Here is a 26,971-nt window from a genome sequence, read left to right as displayed (position 1 = left end):
TTAAGTAGATTCGAAATAGTCTTGTAGTGTAGACAAGGCCTTAGTGTCCATCAAGGCCATGCATGCGCCCTGTGCCTCCTTGTCCTTTTGTGCAAGGGCATAAAGGATGGAGCTGCCATAACCTTCCCTCTGTTCCCTCTTGGTAGCAAGCAAGGAATCCTGTGAGTGTCTGACCCACTACCCTGTTCAGAGCTTTATAACCTTTGTTTTATTCTCAAATCTACCATGAGAAGAACACTGTCGTCCCGCTTAATCTGTACTTAGAGGCCTACCAAATTCATGGCTGTGAAAAACGTGTCACAGACTGTGAGATCTAGTCTCCCCCTTGAAATCTTGTTTTTTGGGTACTTTTACCCTATACTACTCAGATTTCATGGGGGAGACAAGCGTTTCTCAAACTGGGGGTTGCGACCCCAAAGGAGGTTGCGGGGGGGAGGAGAGGATTGCAAGTTTACTGTACGGGAGTCGCTATATTGCCACCATTACTTCTGCACTGCCTTCAGATCTGGGTGGCCAGAGAACGGCAGCTGCTGGCCAGGCACCCAGCTCTGAAGGCAGTGCCCCACCAGAAGCAGTGAAGAAGTAAGGGTGGCAATACCATACCATGGCACCCTTGTGTGCCACTGCCTTCACAGCTGGGTGGCTGGAGAGTGACTGCTGCTGGCCAATGGCCCAGCTCTGAAGGCAGCAGCACAGAAGTAAGGATGGCAATACTATACCATGCTATCCTTACTTCTGCGCTGCTGCTGGCAATGGTGCTGCCTTCAGAGCTGGGCTTCTGGCCAGCAGCACACCGCTCTCCGGTATCCCAGCTCTGAAGGCAGTGCCACCACCAGCTGTAAGGGTGACAGTACTACGACCCCTCTACAATAACCTTGTGACCTTCCCACAACCCTATTTTGGGTTAGGACCCCTACAGTTACAACAGTGAAATTTTAGATTTAAATATATGAAATCATGAAATTTACTATTTTTAAAATCCTATGACCATGAAATTGACCAAAATAGTGAATTTGGTAGGGCCCTATTTATATTTGACTGCTATTGGCATTAAAAAATAAATCTAAATTATTCCAACTATCCCCTTGTCCAGTGGGCTGAGGCATTTTGCGCCAACCACCTTCTGGACTCTAAACTGTTTGGATTCAAACCTTGTCCATCCTATGATTGCCTCATCCCCCAGACTGATGGACACTCTTGATGCCTCTTAAGCTTGGCACAGATGCTTGATTTGCTGGTCTGTCTCCTCAAGGACCTGTAAGTCAAGAGTCGTTGGACTTCTCCAAAAGTTATAGCTTGAGACAAAGAGGTTCCCTTTGGATCCGGAGGCAGTAACTGCAAAGCCAGAACTGAAGAAGTCACCTGGTGCCCCCTCAAGCAGGCACCATGCTTTGGGATCCAGTAGTGAGAAGAAGACATCCAAGAAGGTGCTGAGAACACTGGCACTGGCTACCTCTGCCAATGGCCTCAATTCTACCAACCTTCATAGCAGCAGTCTCAACACTGGCAGCCTTGGCATCAGCCCTGGTACCAGTGGATCCAGCACCTAAGCTCCCCACACTTCAGCCCTTATCACCCAAGAGACAAGCCAGTATGTAATATAAAGATTGCTCCAAACATCAGGCTGGTTCTTCCTGAAGGAAGCATCCCAAACAAAACTGCTCAAAGTATTTTATCACCTTCAGGGCCGAGGATGCAGGCCAGACCATGAGTGCTGTGCAGGAGTGATGACACTGAAGATGACATCGGTACCGGTGACCAAGTCAATCACAGCCTCAAGATTCATGACACTGGAGGAATCAACATCACCTCCCGAGGCCTGCTGCACATTGAGACCCTGGTGGCACAAACATCATTGGTACTGGGGCTATACTTCCCACAACTCCACCGTTTGAGGAGTTATATTCCTCATTCCCTTCATCAAAATATTCATTTTTGACAGCGTCAAATATGGAATCAGGAAGTGACCCCAGAAGGAGACTAGAGGTTAAGGCTCCACATCAAGATGTGAATGGCAGTAGACTAGCCAGTAGACTAGCCAACTGCAGCTGGACCAGTATCCATATAATATGCCACCCTGGCCATTTTGTTCTTACTGGGAACCATTGTCAGACATGTCCTGGAGAAGATTCCCTTTCCACGCTTCAAAAAAACGAAGGAGTTCTCACTCACTAGTGGTATTGTCAATGAGGCCTCCCACACCAGAGTGAGACTGGGATCAACCATAACCAGCAACAGGGGGACAATAGGAACCCCAAACCTTACCCAAGGAGTCAGACAAGGCAGTGACACTGGTGTCCACTTCAGTGACTGATGATTTCAGGGTATTCCATGATCCCCTGACCATAGAGACCCTGGGCATTGAAACCACAGTGATACAGGAAAAGTCCCACAAGCTCATTGACATCTTAAACTCTATGACACAGGCCAATATCACCCTTTCCCTCAGCAAGGGTATATTCAATAGCTGGTGAAGGGACTTTGGCAGACTTTCTGCCACATCCAAACAGGTGGAAAAGAATATCAAATATCTCAATAGGGCTTTGAATACTTCTATGCCCATCCATACTCAGGGTCCCTGGTGGTGTCAGCAGTGCAAGAGAAGTCCAGATCTAGAAAGGGCATTCTGAAGGACAAGAACACTAAGAAACTGGACTTCTTCGAACACAAGGCATACTCCTTGACCTCATTACAACTTCACATGGTGAACTGTCAGGCCCTGTTTGAAAAGTATAACTTTCTCACACGGGTGGAAGTGACTCCCTTCCTATCCAAGTTCCCACAGGAGTATAGGGAGAAACTGAAGGAGATTATAAAAGAGGGCCAGAAGTTCATTAGAACAGCATTGCAAGTGGCTATGAATGCATCCAGTTCAGCTGCCAGATCAGTGGTCATGGCCATAACCATTATATGGGCTTGAAGTGTCTAGTATCCCCAAAGAGGTCCAATCCACCATAGAGTATAGGGGGATTAGCGCTCTGGAGCTCTTCAGCAACCTCACTGATGAAGTGCGCCATTCACTTAAGGACTCAAGGGCCAAGCTAAGATCCCTTGGGATTTGTACCCCAGTCCCTACCACAAGCCCCATAAATACCAGCCCCAACAGAGGCAGTGAATGCTGACCTACTCTCAAGAGTGACAGCATCCATCATTTCATCCCTTAAGGCTAAGGACTGGTTTGTGACTTTTGACTTACAGGACATATATGTCCACGTAGACGTCCATCCGGCCCACAGGATGCACCTCAGAGTCACTGCCACCAGTTATTTGACTTTTCACAGGGACAAGGTGAAACCACTTTCTAGGTTTGTCTCCATGGTGGTCTTTGATTGAGATGGAATTCTGTACATTGATTTACCTGTTTTCTTCCTGAAACCTCACTGTACACTGAGAGAGAAGAAGTTACACACTCTGGATGTTTTCAGAGCCTTACTCTATTACATCAATGGGACCATGCTGTTCAGATGCTTCCCTGGTTATTTCTGGTGTAGCGAGGCATCTCCTTCACTCATCGTGCTCAGCATTTCCCCTCTGCCCATGGGGGGACCTGGTGTAAATCAGTCCCACTCCAGAGAGTTTTTATTTCTCACTGGGGTGGTTATTTTCTGATACTTACAAGTTGGGCCTGAGGACAGGCCCAAGCAGTACTCTTCAGCCAAACAAAGAACCCAAATTCATAACACAAAAAGGGAATACCTTTCCCTGCCCCGTCTCTAGGCCGGTTCCCTGTTATACTGGCTTCTGGGTGCTAGTTCTTCCCCACACAGCAGTTAGCTTGTTTGCTGCCCCTACAGGGAGGAGAGCAGCCTTCCACCCAGGAGAAGCCTTTTCTCCCTGCTGCTATTAGCCTTGCTGCAGCTTGTCTCTCCCCTCTCTCTCTCTCACACAAGAAAGAGGGGATTTTAAATGTCACAGGCAGCCATTCATTGGACTCAGATGTCCCTAGCTGACCTGAGCTATTCTCTTTTCAGCTCATAAGGAAAAGGGCCTTTACCATTCTATCGCTGATACACCTGCCTTCCACCACTCTCTCCTAGCTGTCTGGCCTGACTTTGTCACACTGGGGATAGCCAGCCATTCCATAAGTCAGACCATCTCGTCACAAAGAATATCTATGTTGATAATACAGAGCATCTCGCTTTGTTACCAGATGGTTGGTCTAGACCTATTGAATTCTAAGGGTCACTCCACCAGAGCTCAAGCAACATCCTCCACCAGCTTCTGAAATGTATTGCTATCTGAAATCTGCAAGGCAGTGGTGCAGAGTAACCCACTGACCTTGTTGAACATTACGCATTGGACTTAGATGCTAGGTCATTTGCTAAGTTTGGGGGAGCAGTACTGACGTTACTATTTGACTAATGAAGCTGAAACTCCCCAGTCCCACCATCTGACAAGGATACTGCTTGCCAGCCATTTACAGTGTGATCCTCACCAATACACTGGAATAATAAAGAACGGTCCTTTACCCTGTAGTAACTTTGAGAGTTGTTGGAATTGTGGAATCCACAACTTCTCTCTTTTGAAGCCCTCAGCAAACATGGGCTTTGAATTGCAAGGAGGAAACTCAGGGAAGGTTGCGGCCGCACCATCATATGTTCCCTCACATGGGAGAACGAGGGGACACAGGCGCATGCGTGGCCCCAACTGACACTGCTACTCAAAAGATTCCCCTGTTGCACACATTAAGTGCATTTGCCCCTACTGTCAGAGTCAATATCTTGAAGAACCTCAGCTACGTAGGGTAAGTAACCATTCTAGTTTGGAAAAAAAAGGCTCTGACATTTTTAGATATTATAAAAATGAAGTTTGTCTGTATCTGTCACAGAACCACTCATGGCCCTACTTGAGGGTCACAGCCCCAAACCTGAGAATGACTAGTCTAGGAGGTGTAGTGATTTTACGTTGATCAAATTTGCAGGCAGTATCAAACTAGAAGAGATTAGAAAAGCCACGCAGAAAGGAAAGCAATTGAAGAATAACCTTCTCTAAGGATTAGAGAACTGGGCATAAATCACTGAGAATGTAATTAATTTAGATAAATGCAGACAATGCATTTGAAGAAAAAATCCCTCTGAAGAACAAAATGACAGATAATAGGATAGAAAGAGGTAATACAGAGAGGGATTTGGGGATTCAATATGAGACAAAAAATTAGACATGGACTTGCAGCTGCTGCTGCAAAAAAAGCAAATATCTTATTAGACTGTGTAAGTCATGGATGTTTGACATGCAGGACTAAGGGGGTAATAATATTAGTAATATTAATAAATAATAATACAACTTCCAGAGCACCAGGGAGCAAATTTGTCCCTCCATAAATTCCAAGATCTGCTGGCTGGTTCAGGCTAGGTTGGCCTAAGAGCTTCACTAACTTGCAGCCCTATAGCAATGACCCATATGAACTTCTGCAAAGATACAGAATCCCTAGGATAAAAAAACCACGCCCAGCCATGGCCCCCATGCTTCCTCCCTCCCAGAATTTATGTGTCTTCTGTGGAGGTGACCCAGAAGTGGCAAAAAACCGTTTTCCACCTGGTATATAGGCCCCCTGTACCAGGAGTGTTCTTAAATGTCTTATGTGTGCCTTATAGCCCCTTTGCATCAATCTAAGGCCTGGTCTACACTAAGGGCGGGGGTCGAACTAGGGTACGCAAGTTCAGCTACGCGAATAGCGTAGCTGAACTCGAAGTACCCTAGTTCGACTTACTTACCCGTCCAGACGCGGCGGGGTTGAACTCCGCGGCTCCAAGGTCGACTCCGCCACCGCCGTTCGCGGTGGTGGAGTTCCGGAGTCGACCGGAGCGCGCGGGGAGTTCGAACTATCGCGTCTTGATTAGACGCGATAGTTCGAACTCGGAGAAGTCGAACTCACCGCGTCGACCCGCGCGGTGAGTATGGACCTGCCCTAACTAGCATAAAAGGGCCTTAAGACAGCTGCGAATCTAGGACCCCAGGGGAAAGTCATCAGGACCCCTTGGGCCCATATATAATGCAAACTTTAAAGTAGGTGGTGCATGGCTTCGGAGTAATTTATAAGATGAGGTTAATGGCTCTGTTTGGCAGGGTCTGTTCAGAAACATGTATGCTCACATTTATCATCCATGCCATTTTTCCATTTCCATGCTGTCATATATTTAATAAATATATGTGAAATGAATATATACAGAACAGTTTGTCACTTGCCCATGTGTTATATTATCATATAAATACTAAGGAGGTAGTGAAAACCTTCACATATCATGGCTCCAGTTCAGCAAAGCACCTAAGCACATCTCTAACTTCTAAGCTTTTGCTGAAGTCCTATTGATGGTGTGACCATGGTTCCAGGGGAGCCAACTAGGGTCACTCAATTAGGGTGAACCGCAAAGAATGAGGCAGACAATCACCAAAGCTGGTGGATGTTCCAAGACTTAGATTTACCAAGCCAGCACAAAACAGCTTCTATAATACCTCACTGGTTACCCAGAAGCCAGCAACACAGTTCACTTAAAGCAACCCAGCCTTCGGCCTCCACCCAGAAACCCAAGTCAAATATGATGAGGATTACTGAAAATCTTATTCATCATATAAGAAAGTTCTACCAGTCCCAAAGGATCAGACACATTTCCTTCCAGGTTAATTAATATTTCAGATCTTTCCTGAATACATGCTTACAGACAATTCTTATTAACTAAACTAAAATTTATTAAAAAAGAAAAAAGAGAGTGTATTGATTAAAAGATCAGTATAATACAGACATGAGTACAGTTCTTGAGATTAGATTCATAGGAGAGATGGTGAGCTTTGTAGTTGCAAAGAGTTCTTTCAGAAATAGTCCATATGTACAGTCCAATGTCCATATTCAGGGTGATCCAGATGAGACTGGAGATCTCAGTCTTACGATTTAAGCTTCCCCTGCATGAAGCATCAAGCAGATCTGAGATAAAAAGGATTGGGACCCAAGGCATCTTTATACAGTTTCAGGCCTTCTTGTGACAGCTCAGAGTCCTTCGGCGAACAATAGGCAATCATGGGGACTTTTGAATAGATCTGTTTCCTAAGCATCGCCGGTAATTATCCAGGTAGATTAACATAAGGCAATTTATCCATTAGGCAGTCTATCCCAAACTTTAAAGAGACATATAAACAATGACATCATTTCATCCAAATTTAATCTAAATGTTAATATTCCCTTTTGATCTTTGAATCAGCAGCTATAGTGACAGACAGGAAGTGTCTGTTTACATCGCTAGCATGAAAAAAAGATATGAGCACGTACATACAATTAGTATCACCTCTAATTTCTAACAATACAGGTTTGCATTTCAAAGTTCTAGTCTACCTACCATGGAGTGGCCCTAATTACCATTTACATATTGTTCTAACATCTCGCTAATGGTTGACTCTGGGTCATTTAGTCTGTGAGCCGCTTAACCCTTTCTGGCCATACATCACACTTTGTATAAGATTTGTTGCAATTGTATAACAGTGATAGCAACAATGATTTGCATGGTCAGATTTTAATTAGATAACGTCACCGATGGTCAATCAGATGAACTTAAGTATGTTGTTGAATCAGGGCCTAAATTATGTTTTTAAATCAGTAGTGTTTCAGTTAAATCTGTGAATGAAAAAATTGTATCCAAAGTTAAGATGTTATAAACAGTTATTTAAATGAACATTTACACCTCTTTTTGTTTGGAGTGGGGAATTATTGCTTTATTCCAGTCCTGAGAGATTAACAAATATCCTTTCCTTTTGGGGTGAAACTTTCAGTTGGGGTGAATCCGTGCAGCTCCATTGACTTCAATGGGACATAAGCACACTCTTGAAGATCTGTTTAAGTTGCTTTGCTGAATTGGGGCCTTAATTATAATGATTAATTGTATGGTAGTTTTAGTTGACAAAAACATTTCTATTGTTAACTGTAGCAGAAACTGGAGATGAACAAAAGACCTCCATCTGGGACCTCATCTACATCTAAAAGCACATCACCAACTCTCACACCATCCCCATCCCCATCTCCATCCCCTAAGGTTCACAATGCGGAGTCCTCTCTCTCTTCCTCTCACAGACAAGCCAAGAGCAATGGTGGCTCCAGCAGTGGAACTATTACCGATGAAGGTGAGTAGATCACTATAGTCAAGAAAACAAAGTTTTAGAAGCCATAATGATACTGGTTTTGTGTATGAGGGGAAAAAATGAGTCTTGTTTCCTTTTTAGAAATTTAAAAATATTCTGTTTCTAGGCATTTAAGATTGGCAGCTCCTTAACTCTTCAACTGCTCCAGCCCTCAAAGCCTTTGAGTCCCATCCACATGGAAGAGTTTCTTCGGTGTGTGAGGGGCAGGGTCAGTCATGTAGCAGAGCTGCTCTGCCCCACATCCTCTACTGTAAATCCTCTTTTCTACACTTTGCACAGTGTAATTTGAGAGTAGCAAGTGCCCTTTTGATTATGTTCCATATGGAACAGAAATTGACATGGTTCTTTTTATTTAACAAATTCATTTAAAAACTACATTATGTTATGACAGTTTGGATTGATGATGTCAGCAGGTACTAATCCTCTTTAATTGTAGCAGTGCATTATATTTATTTTATTGATTTATTATTCTTTGAGAGAGTGAGGGGTTTTAAAGAACTGTTTAAAATGTTTAGGACTTTCCTAGTTAGATTACATTTTTTAAATTGAAATTTTGGGTCTAAGCTACTGTCCTGATAAAAATTACCCTGTTACGCTATTGAAAATAGAAAATAGTTGATTTTGATATTTCTGGAAATTGGATTGTTAATATGAGTCCTCTTAGAATTTTAGATAAAACATCCCTAACTGTTTTATATCATTTCTGTTGATACGCTTTATTCATTTTGCGAAAGTCAGGACTGATTCTACTTTCACATATTCTAATTTTATGTTGGTGGTTTAATTCCATTTACTTTAGTGGAGTGACTTCCAATTTATATTAGCGTAAAGGGGAGCAGAATTTGCCTTGCTAACTGTTCTTGTACTGCAGATTGGCTGTTATAGAGAGGACCTACTAATGCCCAGTTGAAAAGGCACCTACTAACGCCCAGTCGAAAAAGGACCCTGGTGGCTCTGGTCAGTACCACTGACTGGACCGTTAAAAGTGTGATTTTCGGTACAGTGGGGCTAAGGCAGGCTCTCTGCCTGCCCTGGCTCTGCGTGGCTCCCAGAAGCGGTGACATGTTCTCTGGCTCCTAGGCGCAGGGGCGGCCAGGAACATGGGCGCCGACTTATATGGGCTCCTGGGGCTTTAGCCCCAGGAATATTCCCAAGCAGGGGCTCTGCTCCACCAATGTTTGGAGCTAGGTTGGTTTCTCCCCTGCTTGGAGCGCCGCCGCCGCCAGGGCTGGAGCTTCCCCCCTCCCCGCCCCGCCCCGGAGCTTCCCTGCCTGAACGCAGGCAGCGTGTCTGTCTCCCTTGCCGCCGCTGCTGCTGCTGCTGTGCCTAAGGGCTACAGCATAACAGCAGTGCAAGCTGCTGTTGCTGTAGCACCTCGGAGGGGGAGGGGGAGGGAAGTGGAGTGGAGGGGGCCCTGCCGTGCTCGGCAGCCCTCTCCTCCTCCCCTCCCCTCCCCTGCCCCTACCTGGAGGAGACGCGAGGGGACTTCCGGCCAGGAGACGGACATCACTCACCTTAGCAGCTGCTGGGGCTTCCATGAGTGTTTGACCCTATGATTCCCCCCCAGCCCCAGCCCTAGCCCCAGCCCCCACTCCTGCCCAACACTGGGGAAGGGGCAGCCCCATGCCATCCCCTCCCACCGTCCCCCAGTGAAGCTACGGTGAGGGGCAGCAGGCTGCAGCCTGCAGCAGGGGTCAGGGAGGCAGGACGCCATATGTGAAGGCAGTGCCCCTCCCCTCCAGCACCCACCCACCACAGGGCAGATGGGGGAGGGGGTTCATAGACCCACCTGAGCAGCTGGGGCTTGGGTGAATTTTATGACACCCGTCCCTGCTCCCCCGCCCCATAGCCATCACTGTGCAGACCCCACTTCTGCCCCATGCTGGGCAAGGGGCAGCCCCATCCACAGTGAAGTTATGGTGAGGGGCAGCAACATGGAAGGCCACCTGTGATGGCAACCCCCACCCCCTAGTATCCATCATAGAGGAGGTGAGTGAGCTTTCTGGACCTGAGAGGGGCCCTAGGATCATGTGCAGTGACTGTGGTGCAGAGTGAGTGTGCTGTGCGGGGCAGGGAGGAGAGGAGGGGTCCCTCCCCTGGAGCTTGCTGCTGCCAGTGGTGGTGATGGGGAGTCCTCTCTGGCCCTAGCCCTGGGGCAGCCTGTCTGCACCCCAAGTTCCTCATCCTCAGCCCTGCCCCACCCCAAAGCCTGCACCCCCAGCACCGAGCACGCTCCTGCACTGTGAACCCCTCATCCCCAGCCCCACTCCAGAACCTTCACCTGAGGGGAAAAACGTGCAACTTAAATTTGGTGGTCAGTTTGGAGTATCATTTTGTTTAGCATGATACTTGACTATTTTAAGTATCTAAAAGTATACGACTAGTACACTAGTCATATACAGGTGTTACAAAGTGGGAATGTTCTTAATGTTTTCTCTGAATACTGTGTGGGTGCCTCAGTTTTCTCTCTGCATTTCTCAAAGATCTAGATGGTGGGATAAGGGGGTGTGATTGTTGTAGAGCCCTAGAGGGACAGTGTGAGCTGTCTGCACAGAGAATGGCTGAAACCCTGTCTCCTGTTAACTGATGGCCTGGGCCACTCTCCTGCAAGGTGCCAACTGAAGGTGTTGGAGAACAGAGAGATCGGGTGGCCTCCTAATGCCTGGAAAAGAGACAAAGGCCAGAGGAGGGAGTGTCAGTGCCTGTGCAGACTTCTGGGAAGCACATGGTGTGGAAGGGGATGCTGTGATGCTTTAGAACAACTCCATACAAAGCCAGTCAGGACTCTGGGGGAGCCTCCTCTCTCGGAGCAGACTGTCTCCAGGGAAAGAAGCTTACACCTTCCTGGGTCTGACCTCGGAGCATTCAGCATGCCCTTCCACACCGTGCGCTTTCCGCAGCGAGTCTGCCCAGGCGGGTCCTGGGGCAACCAGAGGTCCCTGCACCCCAACTCCGCAGTCAGATGTGACTCTCAGCCAGACAGTAAAACAGAAGGTTTATTAGATGACGGGAACACAGTTTAAACAGAGCTTGTTGGTACAGAAAACAGAACCCCTCTGTCAGGTCCATCTTGGGGAGTGGGGAGCCCAGAACCAAGTTCTGGGTCTCTCCCCATTTCCCCAGCCTGCTCCAAACTGACACTCTCTCCTCTGGCCTCTGTGTCTCTTCCGGACAAGGAGGCCACCTGATCTCTTTGTCCCCAACACCTTCAGTTGGCATCTTGAAGGGGAAACTGAGGTACCCACACAGTATTCAGAGAAAATATTAAGAACATTCCCACTTCATCACAACAGGTGCAACAAAATATAATACTGTATATTGAAGTAGGCAAGTGCTGCTTCTGACTTTCCACTTTTAATTGACCCTTGTAATCTTGTGGCACTGACGCGTTGTAGCTTCATTTTATATCGGCTTACAGGGCGGGAGCGGGGGGGCACCACCATTTTGGGCCCCACCAAAAATTATACAAACCTGCCGCCTATGGCCAGGAAGGCTCCGCGCGCAGCCCCTGCCCTGAGTGCTGGTTCCGCAGCTCCCATTGCCTGGGAACCATGACCAATGGGAGCTGCGGGGGCAGCGCCTGCAATTGAGGGCAGGGCCCCCACCCCTGCCCTGAGCCCCCTCCTACACTCTGAACCCCTCGGACTGAGCCCAGAGCCCTCTCCTGCATCCCAAGCCCACTGCCCCAGCCCAGAGCCCCCTTCCGCACGCCGAACCCCTCAGCCCTGCCCGGAGCCATCTCCTGCACCCTCGGCCGGAGCCTTCACCCCTTCCCATATCCCTGCCCCAACCTGGTGAAAATGAGCGAGTGAGCAAGAGTGGGGGAAAGCGAGCAACGGAGGAAGTGGGGGGAATGGAGTAAGTGGTGGCTGGGCCTCAGAATAGGAGCGGGTCTGGGTCTGGGGTAAGGGGCGGGGCAAGAGTGTTCAGTTTTCTGCAGTCAGAAAGTTGGCAAGCCTGTCCTGTAATGGACCTCAACCACATTCTGAACACTGACTGACAGGTTAACCACATCCATGAAGGCCTTAGAACCAGCTGAAACTCTTCAAATCTGGCATCCAAACTGCTCCCCTTACAAAAACCTGGAACTGTGTCACAATCCCAGACTTGATGCTTCTGTACTACAGTAACATTGTTCACAGAAGCTCTGCTCTGAGCTTGAGGATTAAGGCTCTCTGGCTACACCAGTAGTGCTGTGGCACTGTAAGCTTCCTCACCTCCAGTGACATAAGGGTTCAGAGACCCTATGGCAGTGCCAGAGCCGCAGTGCTGAGCTTACTCAGTGGTAGTGCACACACACTCAGAAGTCTTATGATAAGCAAAATTAATAAATGCAAAGGACTTGTTACCATATTTAAGATTTTCTTTATTTCACACAAAAGAAAATTAGGCAGTTGATTTGCACATATTCTTATAATATAGTTATAGGGAGCATAGTGCTTAAACGATTTGTCTGGTTTCTTTTTAGGCAACCAGTTGGGGGACCACCAAAAACTTGTCCATAGTTTGAGAACCTCTGACATAGAGAATCATGAAAGAAGAAACCATGTGAGAGTAAAAGGAGTTTGTGAAAACTTGGAGAAAGGTAATCTCTCTCATGCAGAACGTCATTGATAGGGGGCTTTAAATCTGAGCACAGTAGAAGTATTAGTTGATAGATCCTTCAGAGCCCTCTTTCCTTCCAGTGACATAACTGATAAAATTATACATTATTATCAACAAAAAAGTTCTGATGAAAAAGGGCTAGAGAGCACAATATGATCTGTGAAACCCCAAAATCCAGATATTTCAGGATTTATCACCTATTACACTGAGATTGTTCAGAGAAATGAGAGAACTAGTTAAGGAACTGAGGAAAAAAGGGATATAAGGTACAAATGGGGGTTCTTAATTAACCTTATCTTCTCCTATAAGAATAAAACGTTTAGATTTTACTGCTGACCAGTATGAGTAAGCATTCACAATCTGACCCTTTCCTTTTAAAGATCTAAAGATGTCTACACTAGACTTTACCTTGGGGATCAGCCTACGGTATAGAACAAACATTTGTAGCATGGATCAAATGTGTGGGAAGTGTCCTCACCAGCTTTTAGAAATATGTTAAGTATGTTGAATTAATTGGCAGTCAATTAACTTGAGGTAAAAGTGCCTAATGAAAACAAGGATTAAGATGACTGCTACCTGAGTTGTCCACAACATTGAAGCACACCTCATTTGTAAACAAGGATGCTCCCAAGAGGGACTTAAAGGAAGAATCAGTCCTTCAAGATATTTTATTTTATTTTGAGTTTTTGTAAAACTGAGAGGGATTTCATAACTGCTAAGGCCAGAAGGGACCATTGTGATTATCTAGTTTGACCAATTGTATAACAAAGGCCATAGAACTTTTCCAAAATAATTCCTAGAGCATAGAAAAACATCCATCCTAGATTTAAAAATTGTCAGTGATGGTGAATCCACAGTGAATCCACTGTGACTCTTAGTAAAATGTTCCAGTGATTAATTACCCTCACTGTCAAAAATTTACACCTTATTTCCAGTCTGAATTTCTCTAGCTTCAACTTCCAGCCATTGGATCATGTTATACCTTTGTCTGCTAGATTGAAGAATCCATTATTAAATATTTGTTCCCCATGTAGATACTTAAGAGACTGTAATCAAATGACCCCCTTATCTTTGCCTTTGTTAAGTTAAATAGATTGAGCTCTTTGAGATATAGCTATAAGGCATGTTTTCTAATCCTTTAATCATTCCCATGGCTCTTCTCTGAACCCTCTCCAATTTATCAACATCCTTCTTGAATTGTGAGCACCAGAACTGGACACTGTATTCCAACAGTGGTCACACCATAGCTAAATACAGAAGTAAAATAACCTCTTGAGTCTTATTTGAGATTCCCGTTTATGCTGCTCAGGATCTCATTAACTCTTTTGCCACAATGTTGTATTAGAAGCTCATGCTCAGTTGATTATACGCAATGACTCACAAATCTTTTTCAGAGTCACTGCTTCCCAGTATAGAGTTCCCCATCCTCTAAGTATGGCCTATATTCTTTGTTCCTAGATGAATACATTTACATTTGGCCATATTAACAGGCATATTGTTTCCTTGTGCCCAATTTACCAAGTGATCCAGATTGCTGTTTATCAGTGACCTATCATCTTATCGTATTTTTCCGTGTATAAGACTATACTTTTTCCTAAAATCCTTAGACTAAAAATTGAGGGTAGTCTTATACACGGAAGTAAGCCCCCTGTTCCCTGCCTTCTGACCCCCCCAACCCCTATCCACCCCCCCACCCCTGAACTCCCCTGCCCTCTCTCCAACACCCCCTCCCTGCCCCCTTACCGCGCTGCCTGCACGTGGCTGGATCCGGCAAAGCGGGACCGGGCGGCCGTGGACGGGGACCCAGAGCCGGGCAGCCAAAGAAGCGGGGACGGGTAAGCGAGGCCGGGCGGCCAGGGAAGCGGGACCGGGTAAGCGAGGCCGGGCGGCCAGGGAAGCGGGACCGGGTAAGCGGGGCCGGGCGGCCGGCAAAGCGGGACCGGGTAAGCGGGGCCGGGCGGCAGGCGAAGCGGGACCGGGTAAGCGGGGCCGGGCGGGCGGCCGGCGAAGCGGGGCCGGGTAAGCGGGGCCGGGCGGGCGGCCGGCGAAGCGGGGCCGGGTAAGCGGGGCCGGGCGGGCGGCCGGCGAAGCGGGGCTGGGTAAGCGGGGCCGGGCGGGCGGCCGGCGAAGCGGGCGGCTGGGGAGCCGGGTGGCTGGGGACGGGGGGCGCCGGGGACGCGGGGAGCCGGGCGGCTGGGGAACCGCGCGGCTGGGGATGCGGGGCTGGGGAGCCGGGGAGCGGGCGGCTGGGGACACGGTGGGTCGGGGACGCAGGGAGCAGAGGCTGGGGGGCCGGCGGCTGGGGACGCAGGGCTGGGCGGCCGGTGAGCGGGCGGCTGGGGACGCGGGGAGCCGGGCGGCTGGGGACGCGGGGAGCCGGGCGGCTGGGGACGCGGGGAGCCGGGCGGCTGGGGAACCGCGCGGCTAGGGATGCGGGGCTGGGGAGCCGGGGAGCGGGCGGCTGGGGACGCAGGGCTGGGCGGCCGGTGAGCGGGCGGCTGGGGACGCGGGGAGCTGGGCGGCTGGGGCCGGCGGGCTGGGGAGCCGGGGGGTCGGGGACGCGGGGAGCCGGGCGGCCGGGGACGCGGGGCCAGGGCCGGAGTCGCGCGGCCGGGGAGGGATGCGGCAGGAGCCGGGCAGGGCCACCGCCAGAGACCAGCCGGGGCACATGGCCCTCCTCGGCCCCTCTACCCCTACCTCGGCGTTCTCTTCCTGTGCCTGAGCGGCAAAGTCGGGGGGGGGGGAGGGAGGACAGCTGAAGCGCGGCTGGAGCGGCAAAGAAAACAAAACAAAACAAAAAACCTGAATTTGGGGTTAGAAAAGTTGGGGGCGTCTTATACATGGGGGCGTCTTATACAAGGAAAAATACGGGTAATTATTTACCTCTCCCCCAATTTTTGTGTCATCTGAAAACTTTATTAGTGATGATTTTATGTTTTCTTCCAGGTAATTGACAAAAATGTTAAATAGCGTAGGGCCAAGAACTCATCTCTGTAGGGCCCCACTAGAAACACACGCACTTGATGATTTTTCTCTGTTTACAGTTAAATTTTGAGAGCTATCAGTTAGCCAGTTTTAAACCATTTAATGTGGGCCTTGTTAATTTAATATCATTCAATTTTTTTCATCAAAATCTTGTTTGGGTGCCAAGTCAAACACCATACAGAAGTCTAAATTTATCATGTCAACACTCTTACCTTTATCAACCAAACTTGTAATCTCATCACAAAAAGATATCACTAGTTTGACAGGAACTATTTTCCATAAAGCCATTTTGATTTGTATTAATGACATTATCCTCCTTTAATTCTTTATTAATCGAGTCCCATATCAGTTGCTCCTTTATCTTGTCCAAGATTGATATCAGGTTTACAAGTCTATGATTACCCAGGAAGTCCCGTTTATTCATATTAAAAATTCGCACATTAGCTTTCGTCCAGTCTTCTGGAACTTCCCCAGTGCTCTAATACTTTTTGTAAATCAATGTTAATGGTCCAACAAACTCCTGAGTCAGATCTTTTAAAACTCTTAGACGCAAGTTATCTGGACCAGCTAATTTAAAAATGTCTGACTTTAGTAGCTTTTGTTTAACATCCTCCAGAGATATTAGAGGAATGGAAAGAATATTATCATTACCATCATCTATTTTTTCCCCAAATATGGAACAGAAATCTTTACTGAAGATGTTTGACTTTTCTGCATTATTATTGATAATTCTACCATTTCCAGCTAGTAATTGACCAATACCATTGTCAGGATTTTTGTTTGTTTGTTTGCTTCTAATATATTTTTAAAACTCCTTATTGTCCTTAATTCTGCTGGCCATATATTTCTCCTTGTGTCTCTTTGCTTCCCTTATCAGCTTTCTACAGTTCCAAATTTCTGATTTATATTCATTACTCTCAAATTACCCTTTTAAGTCCTATTTGGTGTGATTGTATTAATGGGGGAAAGAAAAAGATAGTTAAAAGTGGAAGAAGAAAATATAAAGAAAAGAACGTTTGTGAGAGGCTTGCAAGTGTCATTATTTAAAGTAAGTCTGTAGGATCTCCAAGGTATATGTTTTTACAATAATATTATTATTATAATTGTGTAATTCCATAATTTACATTTTTGTAATTTTCAGTTTGGTTGCTTATTTTACTTTAGCTTCTCAAATTAAATTGTCTTTTTTGGTAGAATGGCAGAAAGATCAGATGAGGAGACGAAACTACAGAAACGGCTAGGACAATATGTCCAGTCTAATATTAACAGAGATGACTATTTGTAGAACTCTGTTAATATAGTTTAAATATTTATCTGATTGTGATAAAATTTCAAAATGTGTTTGAAAAAAGATTTTTAGCTATCAAGGCCTCCAAGTTTTAATTTCTCCAGATCTTGCAAGGGAAACCCAAGCCCACAGGTTGAAATTCAGTAATCAGATTGTGTCATGTACCAAGGTCTTTGTCGTGCACGAGAAAGGGAAGGGTTGTTAGGAAGCCAGTTATGGCTTCAGTATTCTTAATCTGTCCCAGCCCTTCACTAATGGACCATATGCAAACTATGATTGACATAAATTGCACAAAGCAGCTCAAGCTTTGCAAAGAGATCAGAACTTGAGCAGGGAATCTGGCCCCAAATATTTAAAAGCAGATCTGAATAAGATTAATGTACAGAAGGCAGCATTTTATGTAATAAAGCTGCATGTTATAAGAATAAGAAATATGTTTATCTTGACTTTGAAACTTGATATTTTTAATTTTCAAAGTGTCCTAAAACAACTTCAATGGAGGGTGAGTCATTTGGAATTATTAATGACTGATTTTTCCAAAAATAAATATTTACTGTTTTTCTAAGAAGAACAAGCCCTTAAGCACTCAAGTTATTGGAGTTTAGAAATTTATTCTTGATGTGTGGAAAATTGATACTGTTGGAGTTATGCAACATATCTCACTTGCAGCACCATGAGAAAGATTTATTTTTTTTCTCCTGTCCAGCTGAGATATAATTCATTTATTTTTCTGAGGCTGTTATAATATGTGTTCTGTTTTTTTCCCATATTTTTGGCTAAAATACGTTAGGCTATTCTTATATTGTCTTTTAAAACTGAAACATAAAATAAGGAAACAAAAAATCTAAAAGACTTCGGTAAGAAAGTTCTTTGATGCTAAGGAATGCTTGAGGATTCTCTATACCCTGGTGAGTAAGTCACTCACCTGGGAGGTAGGAGATGCGGAGTCAAATTGCTCATCTGAGTCAGGCAGAGAGAAGATTTGAATCACATTTCCTGCACCTCCCAAGAGAGTGACTTAATCATCATGCTGTAGAATCACTGCGTCTGTGACTCTGACCCAGTGAATAATTGTATCTTTTTATACAAAGTGGAACAGCTTCAGAAGGAAAGATTGAGAGCAATCCTCCCCAGAATAGCCTATAACCTGGTGGTTAGGCTACTCATCTGGGAGGAGGGAGATCTGAGTTTAGAAGTCCTTCTGCAGAGTGGGGATTCTAAAATGAGTTTCCCACATCCCAGACAAGTACTTTAACCATGAGGCTAAAGATTATTGTGGATAGACAGACACACACATACACAGTTTTCGGAAGTTGACCAGACCTTTTCCAATTTGCTGACAAATACGAATAACATTTTTTTGAACAATATTGAATATTCAAGAAGAGAAGTACCGCAATTCTGGGCCAGACCAATGGTCCATCTTGCCCACTTTCCTACCAGATTTTCAGGGGAGTGTACAGAACAGGACAGTGGGAATAATCCAACCCATGTTCGTCTTCCAGCTTTGGGTAGTCAGAGGTTTAGGGTTGCCTGATCATGGGGAGGCATCCCGGACCATCTTGATAATAGCCATTGATGGACCTATCCTCCATAAACTTACCTAGTTCATTTTTGAACCCAGTTATACTTTTTGGCCATCACAACATCCCATGGCAATGCGTTCCACAGATTAATTGTGTGTTGTGTGAAAAAGTACTTCCTCTTGTTTGTATTAAACCGCTGTCTATTAATTTCATTGGGTGACCCCTGATTTTTTGTATTGTGGAAAAGAGTAAATAACACTTCACTATTAACTTTTTCCGTACCATTCATGATGTTAGACTTTGATCATATCCCATTTTAGTTGTCTCTTTTCTAAGCTGAACAACCCTAGTCTTTTTAGTCTCTCCTCATATGGAAGTTGTTCCATACCCTTTATCATCTTTGTTGCCCTTCTCTGAACCTTTTCCAGTCCCACTGTTTCCTTTTTCAGATGGGGCAACTAGAACTGGACAAAGTGGTGTGGGTTCACCATGGATTTATATAGTGACATTATGATATTTTCTTGCCTTACTTTCTATCCCTTTTCTAATAGTTTCTAGTATTCTGTTAGCCTTTTTTACTGCTGCTGTGCACTAAGCTGAAGTTTTCAGAGATCTATCCACTGTGACTCCAAGATCTCTTTCTTGAGTGGTAACAGCTAATTTAGAACTTCATTATGCATGTGTAGTTGGGATTACCCCACTACTCTGAGTTTTTGGTTTTCTGGCTGAACCAACAAATCTATTATTCTCCCAGCCCTAGGTGGACATGATAAGATTTCTCATATTTGGTAGCCCTCAACAATAATAAAAAACAACTGTCTCTCTGATATATGAGTATTACATAGTTTTTTTTTTTTTTTTAACTAGCAATCATTGTCTTTGAGATGATTGTTACATGGGAAATGCTCTTTCTGTCATAACATAATTTGAATAGTTATTGAGTCATTGTTAGGCTCAATGGTTGATTGATTAAATTATTAGCAATATATAATCAGAAGTAGCATACTATTCACTTGAATGCATTATTTGTTTGTGTACTAAAATTAATGGTAACAGTCTTAATAATGTAGTAAAATAATGAAAGGCAATAACTGAAATTAAGAAAAAGCAACTTCATATTACCCTTAAACAAACAATGCACTTTAAATTGGATAAGTTGATTCTTATAGAGGCTGCTTCATTGTGGTATACATAGTTGGTATCAGTACCTATAAAACTGTTTCTATTTTTCTCATGTGCATTCCATAATAGGTGTGTGTGCTCGCCATGTGCAACAGTGCCGGAAGTTTTTCCCCTAGCAGTACCCGTAGGGGAGCACCCTTAGCGACCCCTGGAGTGGCGCCTCTATGGCGCAGTATAAGGGATGCTGCGCGCTACCGCCACCTTCAGTTCCTTCTTGCCGCCAGTGAAAGTGCATCGGAACTGCTCTGCTCCAGCTTGGCTGCAGATTCCCTCTTGGACTCTGTTAGTTCATAGTTAGTAGTAGCTGTAGTTAAAGTAGTTTATTTAGAGATAGTTTAGTGCACCTGGGTTGGGACATGCCCCGGGCTTTAAGTCATGCGACACTTGCAAGCAGCCGATGCCCGTGAGTGATCCGCATGCGGACTATTTACACTGTCTGGGGGAAACCTATCTCAGCGATCGCTGCAACATTTGCAGATCTTTCAAGCCTTGGACCAAGAAGGAACGGGACATTCGGCTCTGAGCTATTTTGGTGGAGTCGGCCTTGACCCCGACTCCGGTGCGCCACTCCGAGTCAGCACCGAGCACCGCAGCGTTGGTGCATGGCAACGCGTCGGTGCCTTCCACCAGCGGGCACTGCTCCCTGTCCGCGGGACACTCCAAGAAAGCTAAGAAGAGGTCTTCTCTGCTGAGACACCGGAGTAATACCAGGGGAGAGACTAGACCCAAGTTGGGCAGTTCTTGGTTCCCGCTGGGCTTCTGGCCTCCGACTCAGGTTGAACGGAGTAGCCTGGCCCACTCTGTGCCGACCTCCCCGGACATCTGGGTGCCCTCCATGCCAGAGGCCCTGCAAGCGGCCTGGGACATTATGCCTCTGCCGGTACCAGGGGCACTGCCACTGTTGGCTCCCTGGTCCAGAGGCAAGCCACCGCTTGGATCCCCGCAGTCACCCCCTGGCCCCCGTTGACCCCCACCAGGTTGTCTGGCTGAGTACCGACGGGCAGGGGTTCCAGGCAACGCTTCGCCTTGAGGGACCGTAGACCTCACGAGGAGAGCGTGCCCCGTCGAGACCGGGACAGATGGCACCGGAGGTCCTTGTCTCCGAGAGGCTACCATAGCCCTTCGTGGTACAGGCATCTACGCTGTTCCCGTTCTTAGTCTCGCTCAAGGTCATTGCTGCGGCACCGCTCCTGGAGTCCTGGGCGTCAATCGCTGGCACCTCGCGATTGCGGATCTGTCCGTTGGAGCCGATCACAGAGCAGCTCTACCGGCGGTACTCCCGCTCCTCCATGCCAGGATCATGGTCTCGTGGTCGGCACCGTTCCCGACACCACCGCTCCTCCTGGTCCCGGGATAGTGGCAGGTCATATGCCAGTTCGGCCTCCCTTCGCACTCATCAGTCATTGGGACAGGCTAGTCAGGCTGAAGAGCCTGCTCCACCGGTGCCACAGCAGGTGCAGTGGCACCGGGCTCCTTGGCCGGCACCGTGGTACCAATGGGCTCCGTGGCCCCCGACGCAGCCCCCGGTGGAGGCTTGCTCGGTGGCTGGAGCCTCAGAGAGACCGTTGGCCTCCCTATCTCAGCCTCCCAGGAAGGAGTCGGTGGGGCATTCATCACCGGTTCTGCGCCTGGAAGGGAACCAAGATGTGGTGCCTGCGGCACCGGTGGGTATGCAGAGTACTGTACCCCCATCCCCTCATCCTTCCCGATGAGGCGATTATAGCCCCTCCTCCGCCTGTCCCACATGAGGACTCTAAAGCCCACCAGGAACTGTTGAAAAGGGTGGCATCAAGCCTTAACCTTCAAGCCAAGGAGGTGGAGGAACCCTCGGGCTCCCACTTCAATGTCCTCTTGGTCTGAGTGCCGCGCAGGGTGGCCCTCCCACTCCATGAAGGAGTGGCAAAGATTCAGATGCCTTGTGGTAAGCCCTGGCTTCCTTGCCCCACATCTCTAAGAGGGCGGAACGGAAGTACTTCATGCCCGCCAAGGGGCATGAATACCTGTACACCCACCCTGCCCCCAACTCCCTGGTGGTTGAGTCAGTCAACCACAGGGAGAGGCAGAGCCAACCAGCCCCTACTCCTAAGAATAAAGACTCAAGGAGACTGGATCTATTTGGGGGAGAGGTTTATTCATCCTCAATTTTCCAATTAAGGGTGGTGCACCACCAAGCCCTCCTGAGGAGATACGAGTTCAACTTGTGGGGCTCTCTGCCCAAATTCGAGGACTCCCTCCAAGAGTGTGATAAGAAGGATTTCAAGGCTGTGGTGGAGGAGGGTACAGCGACTGCCAGGGCGGCCCTTCAAGCAGTGTCGGATGCTGTGGATACAGCTGCAAGGTCTATGGCCTCCGCAGTGTCCATCAGGAGGGCGTCGTGGCTCCTACTGTCTGGGCTTACCAGCGAGGCGCAGAACTCCTTACAGGACCTTCCATTCAATGGCAAGGCCTTGTTTGCCGAACAGATGGACGTGAAATTGCATGGAAAGATTCCCGCTAAAAGCTTAAGACCCTGGGCCTCTATGTCCCAGCTCTGGCCAGGACCAAGTTTAAGCCGCAGCAGGCTCCCACTCAGGCCACCCATGCTAAATATGAGCCCCCCTTATAAAAAGTCAAGGGACTATAAGAAATGCTTGTAGAGGCAATCCCGGTCTGTGCCCCAACCTGGGCCCTCCAGGAGCAAACAGGTTGGAAAGCGTCAGTTTTGACGGGACGCCCGGGGGTGACTTACCGGTTTGTACCAGAGATCCACCCACAATAAAGCTTCCCTTCCCCAACCAGTTGTGTGCTTTTCTCCCAGAGTGGTCGCGGCTGACTTTGGACCGATGGGTCCTCAACGCCGTCTCCCAGTGCTACACCCTCCAGTTTACCTCTACACCGCCCACCCACCCTCCATCCCCATCCCTCCAGGGGGACCCCTCTCATGAGGCACTGCTCAAGCAGGAGGTGGGACGACTCTTTGGCCTAGGAGCAGTGGAAGTGGTGCCAGCGGAGTTCAGACACAAGGACTTCTACTCCTGCTACTTCCTTATCCCGAAGGCCAAAGGGGGGCTCTGGTCCATCCTGGACCTGTGAGGCCTGAACCAGTACATGGTAAAGCTCAAGTTTTGCATGGTCTCTCTGGTCTCCATCATCCCCTCCCTGGATCCTGGGGACTGGTATGCTGCCCTCGATCTGCAGGACGCATACTTCCACATTCATATTTTCAAGGGGCAAAGACGTTTCGTCTGTTTCACGGTTGGGCAGGAACACTACTAATGTACGGTCCTCCCATTTGGCCTGTCCACTGCTCCCAGATCTTCCCCTATCTCGATGACTGGCTGGTCAAGGGCAGCTTCAGGTTGCAGGTGCGGGATCACATGCCACTCCTCCTGTCCACATGTACCACTCTGGGCCTGTTGGTAAACAACACCAAGTCCACGTTAGTCCCAGTGCAGTCCATAGAGATTATTGGGGCAGTCCTGGACGCGACATTGGCCAGGGCCTCCCTCCCACTGGACAGATTTGAGACCCTAAGGGAGCTCATCGGCACAGTCACAAGGTTCCCCATGACCACAGCCAGAGCGTGCCTCCGGTTCCTGGGTCACATGTCGGCGTGCACATATGTGGTTCACCAAGCCAGACTCAGGATGAGGCCCCTCCAGCCCTGGTTGGCCTTGGTGTTCTCCCAGTCCAGAGACAGGATGGACAAGGTCCTCACTGTGCCCGAACCAGTGATAGCCTCCCTACAATGGTGGTCCTCCCTGGGGGAACATGCTCCATGGGGTCCCGTTTAGGGGCAGGCCCCCATCAGTGGAGCTGGTGTCTCACACGTCAGATCTGGGGTGGGGATCCCATGTGAGGAACGTTCAGACCCAAGGTCTGTGGTCCGCGCAGGACCTTGCCCTGCATGTAAACGTCAAGGAGCTCAGGGCAGCCCATCTGGCATGCACGGCCTTCCACTCGCACCTGGAGGGCAGAGTGGTTCAGGGTTCTCACTGACAACACAGCCTCAGTGTTTTACATCAACAGGCAAAGTGGGGCCTGCTCCTCTGCCAGGAAGCCCTCAGGCAGTGGGACCTCTGTATAGCCCACAATATTTGCATGGAAGCCCGCCACTTACCGTGCACCCGGAACTCGTGGGCGGATCGCCTGAGCTGAGACTTCTCCTCTCAGCATGAGTGGTCACTACACCCAGAGGTGGTGCACAGGATTTTCCAAAAGTGGGGTTACTCCCCAGTTGGACCTGTTCGCGGCACGGCAGAGCTGCCAGTGTCCCCGCTTCTGCTCTGGGGGGGGAGGTGGGTGCGGACGCCATCTCTGATGCCTTCCTCCTATCTTGGTCAGGCCAGCTTCTCTATGCCTTTCCCCCAATCCTATTGATTGGCAAGGTCTTGGAGAAGATAAAAATGGACAGGGCCCAGGTCCTCCTGATTGCCCCGGCATGGCTCAGGCAACATTGGTACGGGACTCTCACAAGCCTGGTAGTCGCCCCGCCGTGGCTGTTCCCATCCTGCCTGGACCTGCTCTCCCAGGACCAGGACCGCCTCCACCCGAACCTAGCAGCACTCCACCTCACGGCGTGGCTGCTCAGTGGTTAAGTCTGCTGCCAATTGTGAAGGCACAGTCTCGCAAGCCTCGTCAGCTGCCTTTTTAGCCCATGTCCCCGTTCAGGACATTTTTACGGCTGCCACATGGTCTTCGGTTCACACGTTCACCTCGCATTATGCGATCGTCTCCCAAACCAGGGAGAACACTGGGATTGGCAGGGCTGTACTCTGTCCCGAGAGTCTGTGAACTCCTTCCCACCTCCGACAGATATAACTTGGAATCACCTATTGTGGAATACACATGAGCAATCACTCGAAGAAGAAAAAACAGTTACTTTTCCGTAACTGGTGTTCTTCGAGATGTGTTTCTCATGTCCATTCCACATCCCACCCTCCTTCCCCTTTCTCGGAGTTGTCTGGCAAGAAGGAACTGAGGGAGGAGGGTGTGTGCAGCGCCCCTTATACCACGCCATAGAGGCACCATTCCAGGGGTCGCTGGGGCGCTCCCCTATGGGTACTGCTAGGGGAAAAACCTCCGGCACCGGTGCACATGGCAAGCACACACACCTATTGTGGAATAGACATGAGCAACACATCTCGAAGAACACCAGTACGGAAAAGGTAATTGTCTTTTCCCCTCATGAAAGAAAACTGCAAGACATGGAAGGTAGTTACTATTATGTCAGGAATTACTGAGTGGTGCTGTTAACACATAATCTTACAAATTCTTTTTCTTAGCATGTGAATAGTGTACAGTCTTTGAATAAATGCTGTATTTTTGTTACATTTGTGATGGAGATTCTTTGGGGATAGTTGTTGAAAACAGCAAGTGTGGTTTGCTTTCTGCCCTAATCTTTCTAACTAGAGATAATTGCTTGGAGCAGAGTGGCTTCCTGGGAACCAGGCAGTAGAGTTAGGGCTGAGATTCCTGAGGGAGGGAATTGCACGTATGTTGTTTGTGACCCACTGCAGTTCAAGAGCAAGTGTATAGAGTGTAAATAAATAACTTGAAAATATCCTGACTTGGCATCCTTGATTTCACCTCCAAAGGGAAGCCAACCTGCCAGGCCACAAAGTCTGCTTCCACTTAGCACAGAGGCAACTGTCTATTTTCTAAAAGGAATCTTAGTAGAAGAAAAATTCTTCCAGTGGGGCCCATATGTGCTTCTAAATCAAGGGCTGTCAGCATTCAACACCTGCTTTAAGATTCTAGACATGTTTAGAGGAGGGGAATTTGTGGTAGGCAGGAGCGTCAGTTGCACTATAGAATCAAAGCTTGATGGGGCTGTGCCTGTGACCAAGTGCCTGGATGGGCCACACTGAGAATGCTACAGTCAGGGCAGACTGCAGGGAATAGGGAAGACAATCTCCAAATCTGGTAGTTTATTCTATAATGAGATTCACCAAGCCAGTAACAAAACAGCTTCTGTAACACCGCATTGATTAACAAGAAGCCAAATACAATCCCCTTTAAGCATTCCATCCATTGGTCCCCATCTAGACAGCCAAATCTAATATAGTGAGTGGTTACTGAAAACTGGATTCACCATATGTGAGGTTCACCAATCCCAAAGGACCGGACATTTATTCCCAGGTCAATATGAGTCTCAGATCTTACCCAATAATCACGCAGATGCCAGTCCTTTAGTAATTTAAAAGGCTAAAGATTTAATAATAAAAAGAAAAAGAAAGGAAAGAGTTGCGAAAGGCTAAAAGATCAATTTACATACAAATATGTGTAAAATCCTTAGGTCAGTTTCATAGCAGAGATGGTGAGGCTGCTGATTTATACAAGTCTTTCTGGAATCAATCTAAAAAGTTATAGTCCAATAGACAGTCCAGGGGTAGAGTCTCTTCAAGTCTTTCTGTTCATTTCCATGTTATTCCAAAACATGATTTGGAAAATCTCTGTCTTATGACTCACTTTCCCTGTTCAAAGTTTAAGCAGACTATAAATGTCAGGATCAGGTGTGGGGCTTTCCTCTATAGTTCCCTAACAGGCTGACAAGCCTCTTGTCACAGCAGGGCACTCTCCCCCTCCCCTATGGAAGAATAAGCAGTGCAGATTGTTGCTTTGCAGTTAATCTTCTATTTCCTATGCATATACAGGTAAACTAGTTGTATTCATTCACATAAGGCAATTAGCCAGCAGTTCATTATAGCATAGACAATTAAGTTGAAGAGAATATAGATAATATGGTTAGTATTATGCAGTATCTTACATTTTTGATTTTAAGGGTAGGTCTACACTAAGGGCGGGGGTCGAACTAGGGTACGCAAGTTCAGCTACGTGAATAGCGTAGCTGAACTCGAAGTACCCTAGTTCGAACTACTTACCCGTCCAGACGCCGCGGGATCGAAGTCCGCGGCTCCAAGGTCGACTCCGCCACCGCCTTTTGCAGTGGTGGAGTACCGGAGTCGACCGCGGCGCTTCTGGAGTTCGAACTATCGCGTCTAGATCAGACGCGATAGTTCGAACTCCGAGAAGTCGAACTCACCGCGTCGACCCGGACGGTAAGTGTAGACTAGCCCTAAGATTAACTGACCCATTGGCATGCATATTATAAAGCAGTTAAGACATGAAAGGGAATTAGCATCTATAAACTAATCTGGTTACATTGTTAAACTTCTAACAAGATACAGGTAAACACAGACAAATACACTTAACATCTACCCTTGATTTCTGTTGCTACAAATAAATGGGTTAGTGATTACTGGTCTAGAGCATCTCTTTG

At 47.5% G+C, this 26,971-nt stretch overlaps 1 protein-coding gene across 2 annotated transcripts in view; it reads left to right on the top strand.

Moving 5' to 3' along the window:
• Positions 1-26,971, top strand: part of ANKS6 (ankyrin repeat and sterile alpha motif domain containing 6) — a 92,065-nt gene that overhangs the window by 38,698 nt on the left and 26,396 nt on the right. For both annotated transcript variants that reach the window (XM_045006746.1, XM_045006747.1), the window contains exons 12-13: positions 7,914-8,106; positions 12,593-12,709. In XM_045006746.1, the coding sequence (XP_044862681.1) occupies positions 7,914-8,106; positions 12,593-12,709 (310 nt within the window). The remainder of the gene's footprint in view (positions 1-7,913; positions 8,107-12,592; positions 12,710-26,971) is intronic.

Source organism: Mauremys mutica, chromosome 2 (genome assembly GCF_020497125.1).
Source record: "Mauremys mutica isolate MM-2020 ecotype Southern chromosome 2, ASM2049712v1, whole genome shotgun sequence".
Taxonomy (NCBI): domain Eukaryota; kingdom Metazoa; phylum Chordata; order Testudines; family Geoemydidae; genus Mauremys; species Mauremys mutica.
This window is presented reverse-complemented; position numbering and strand designations above follow the sequence as displayed.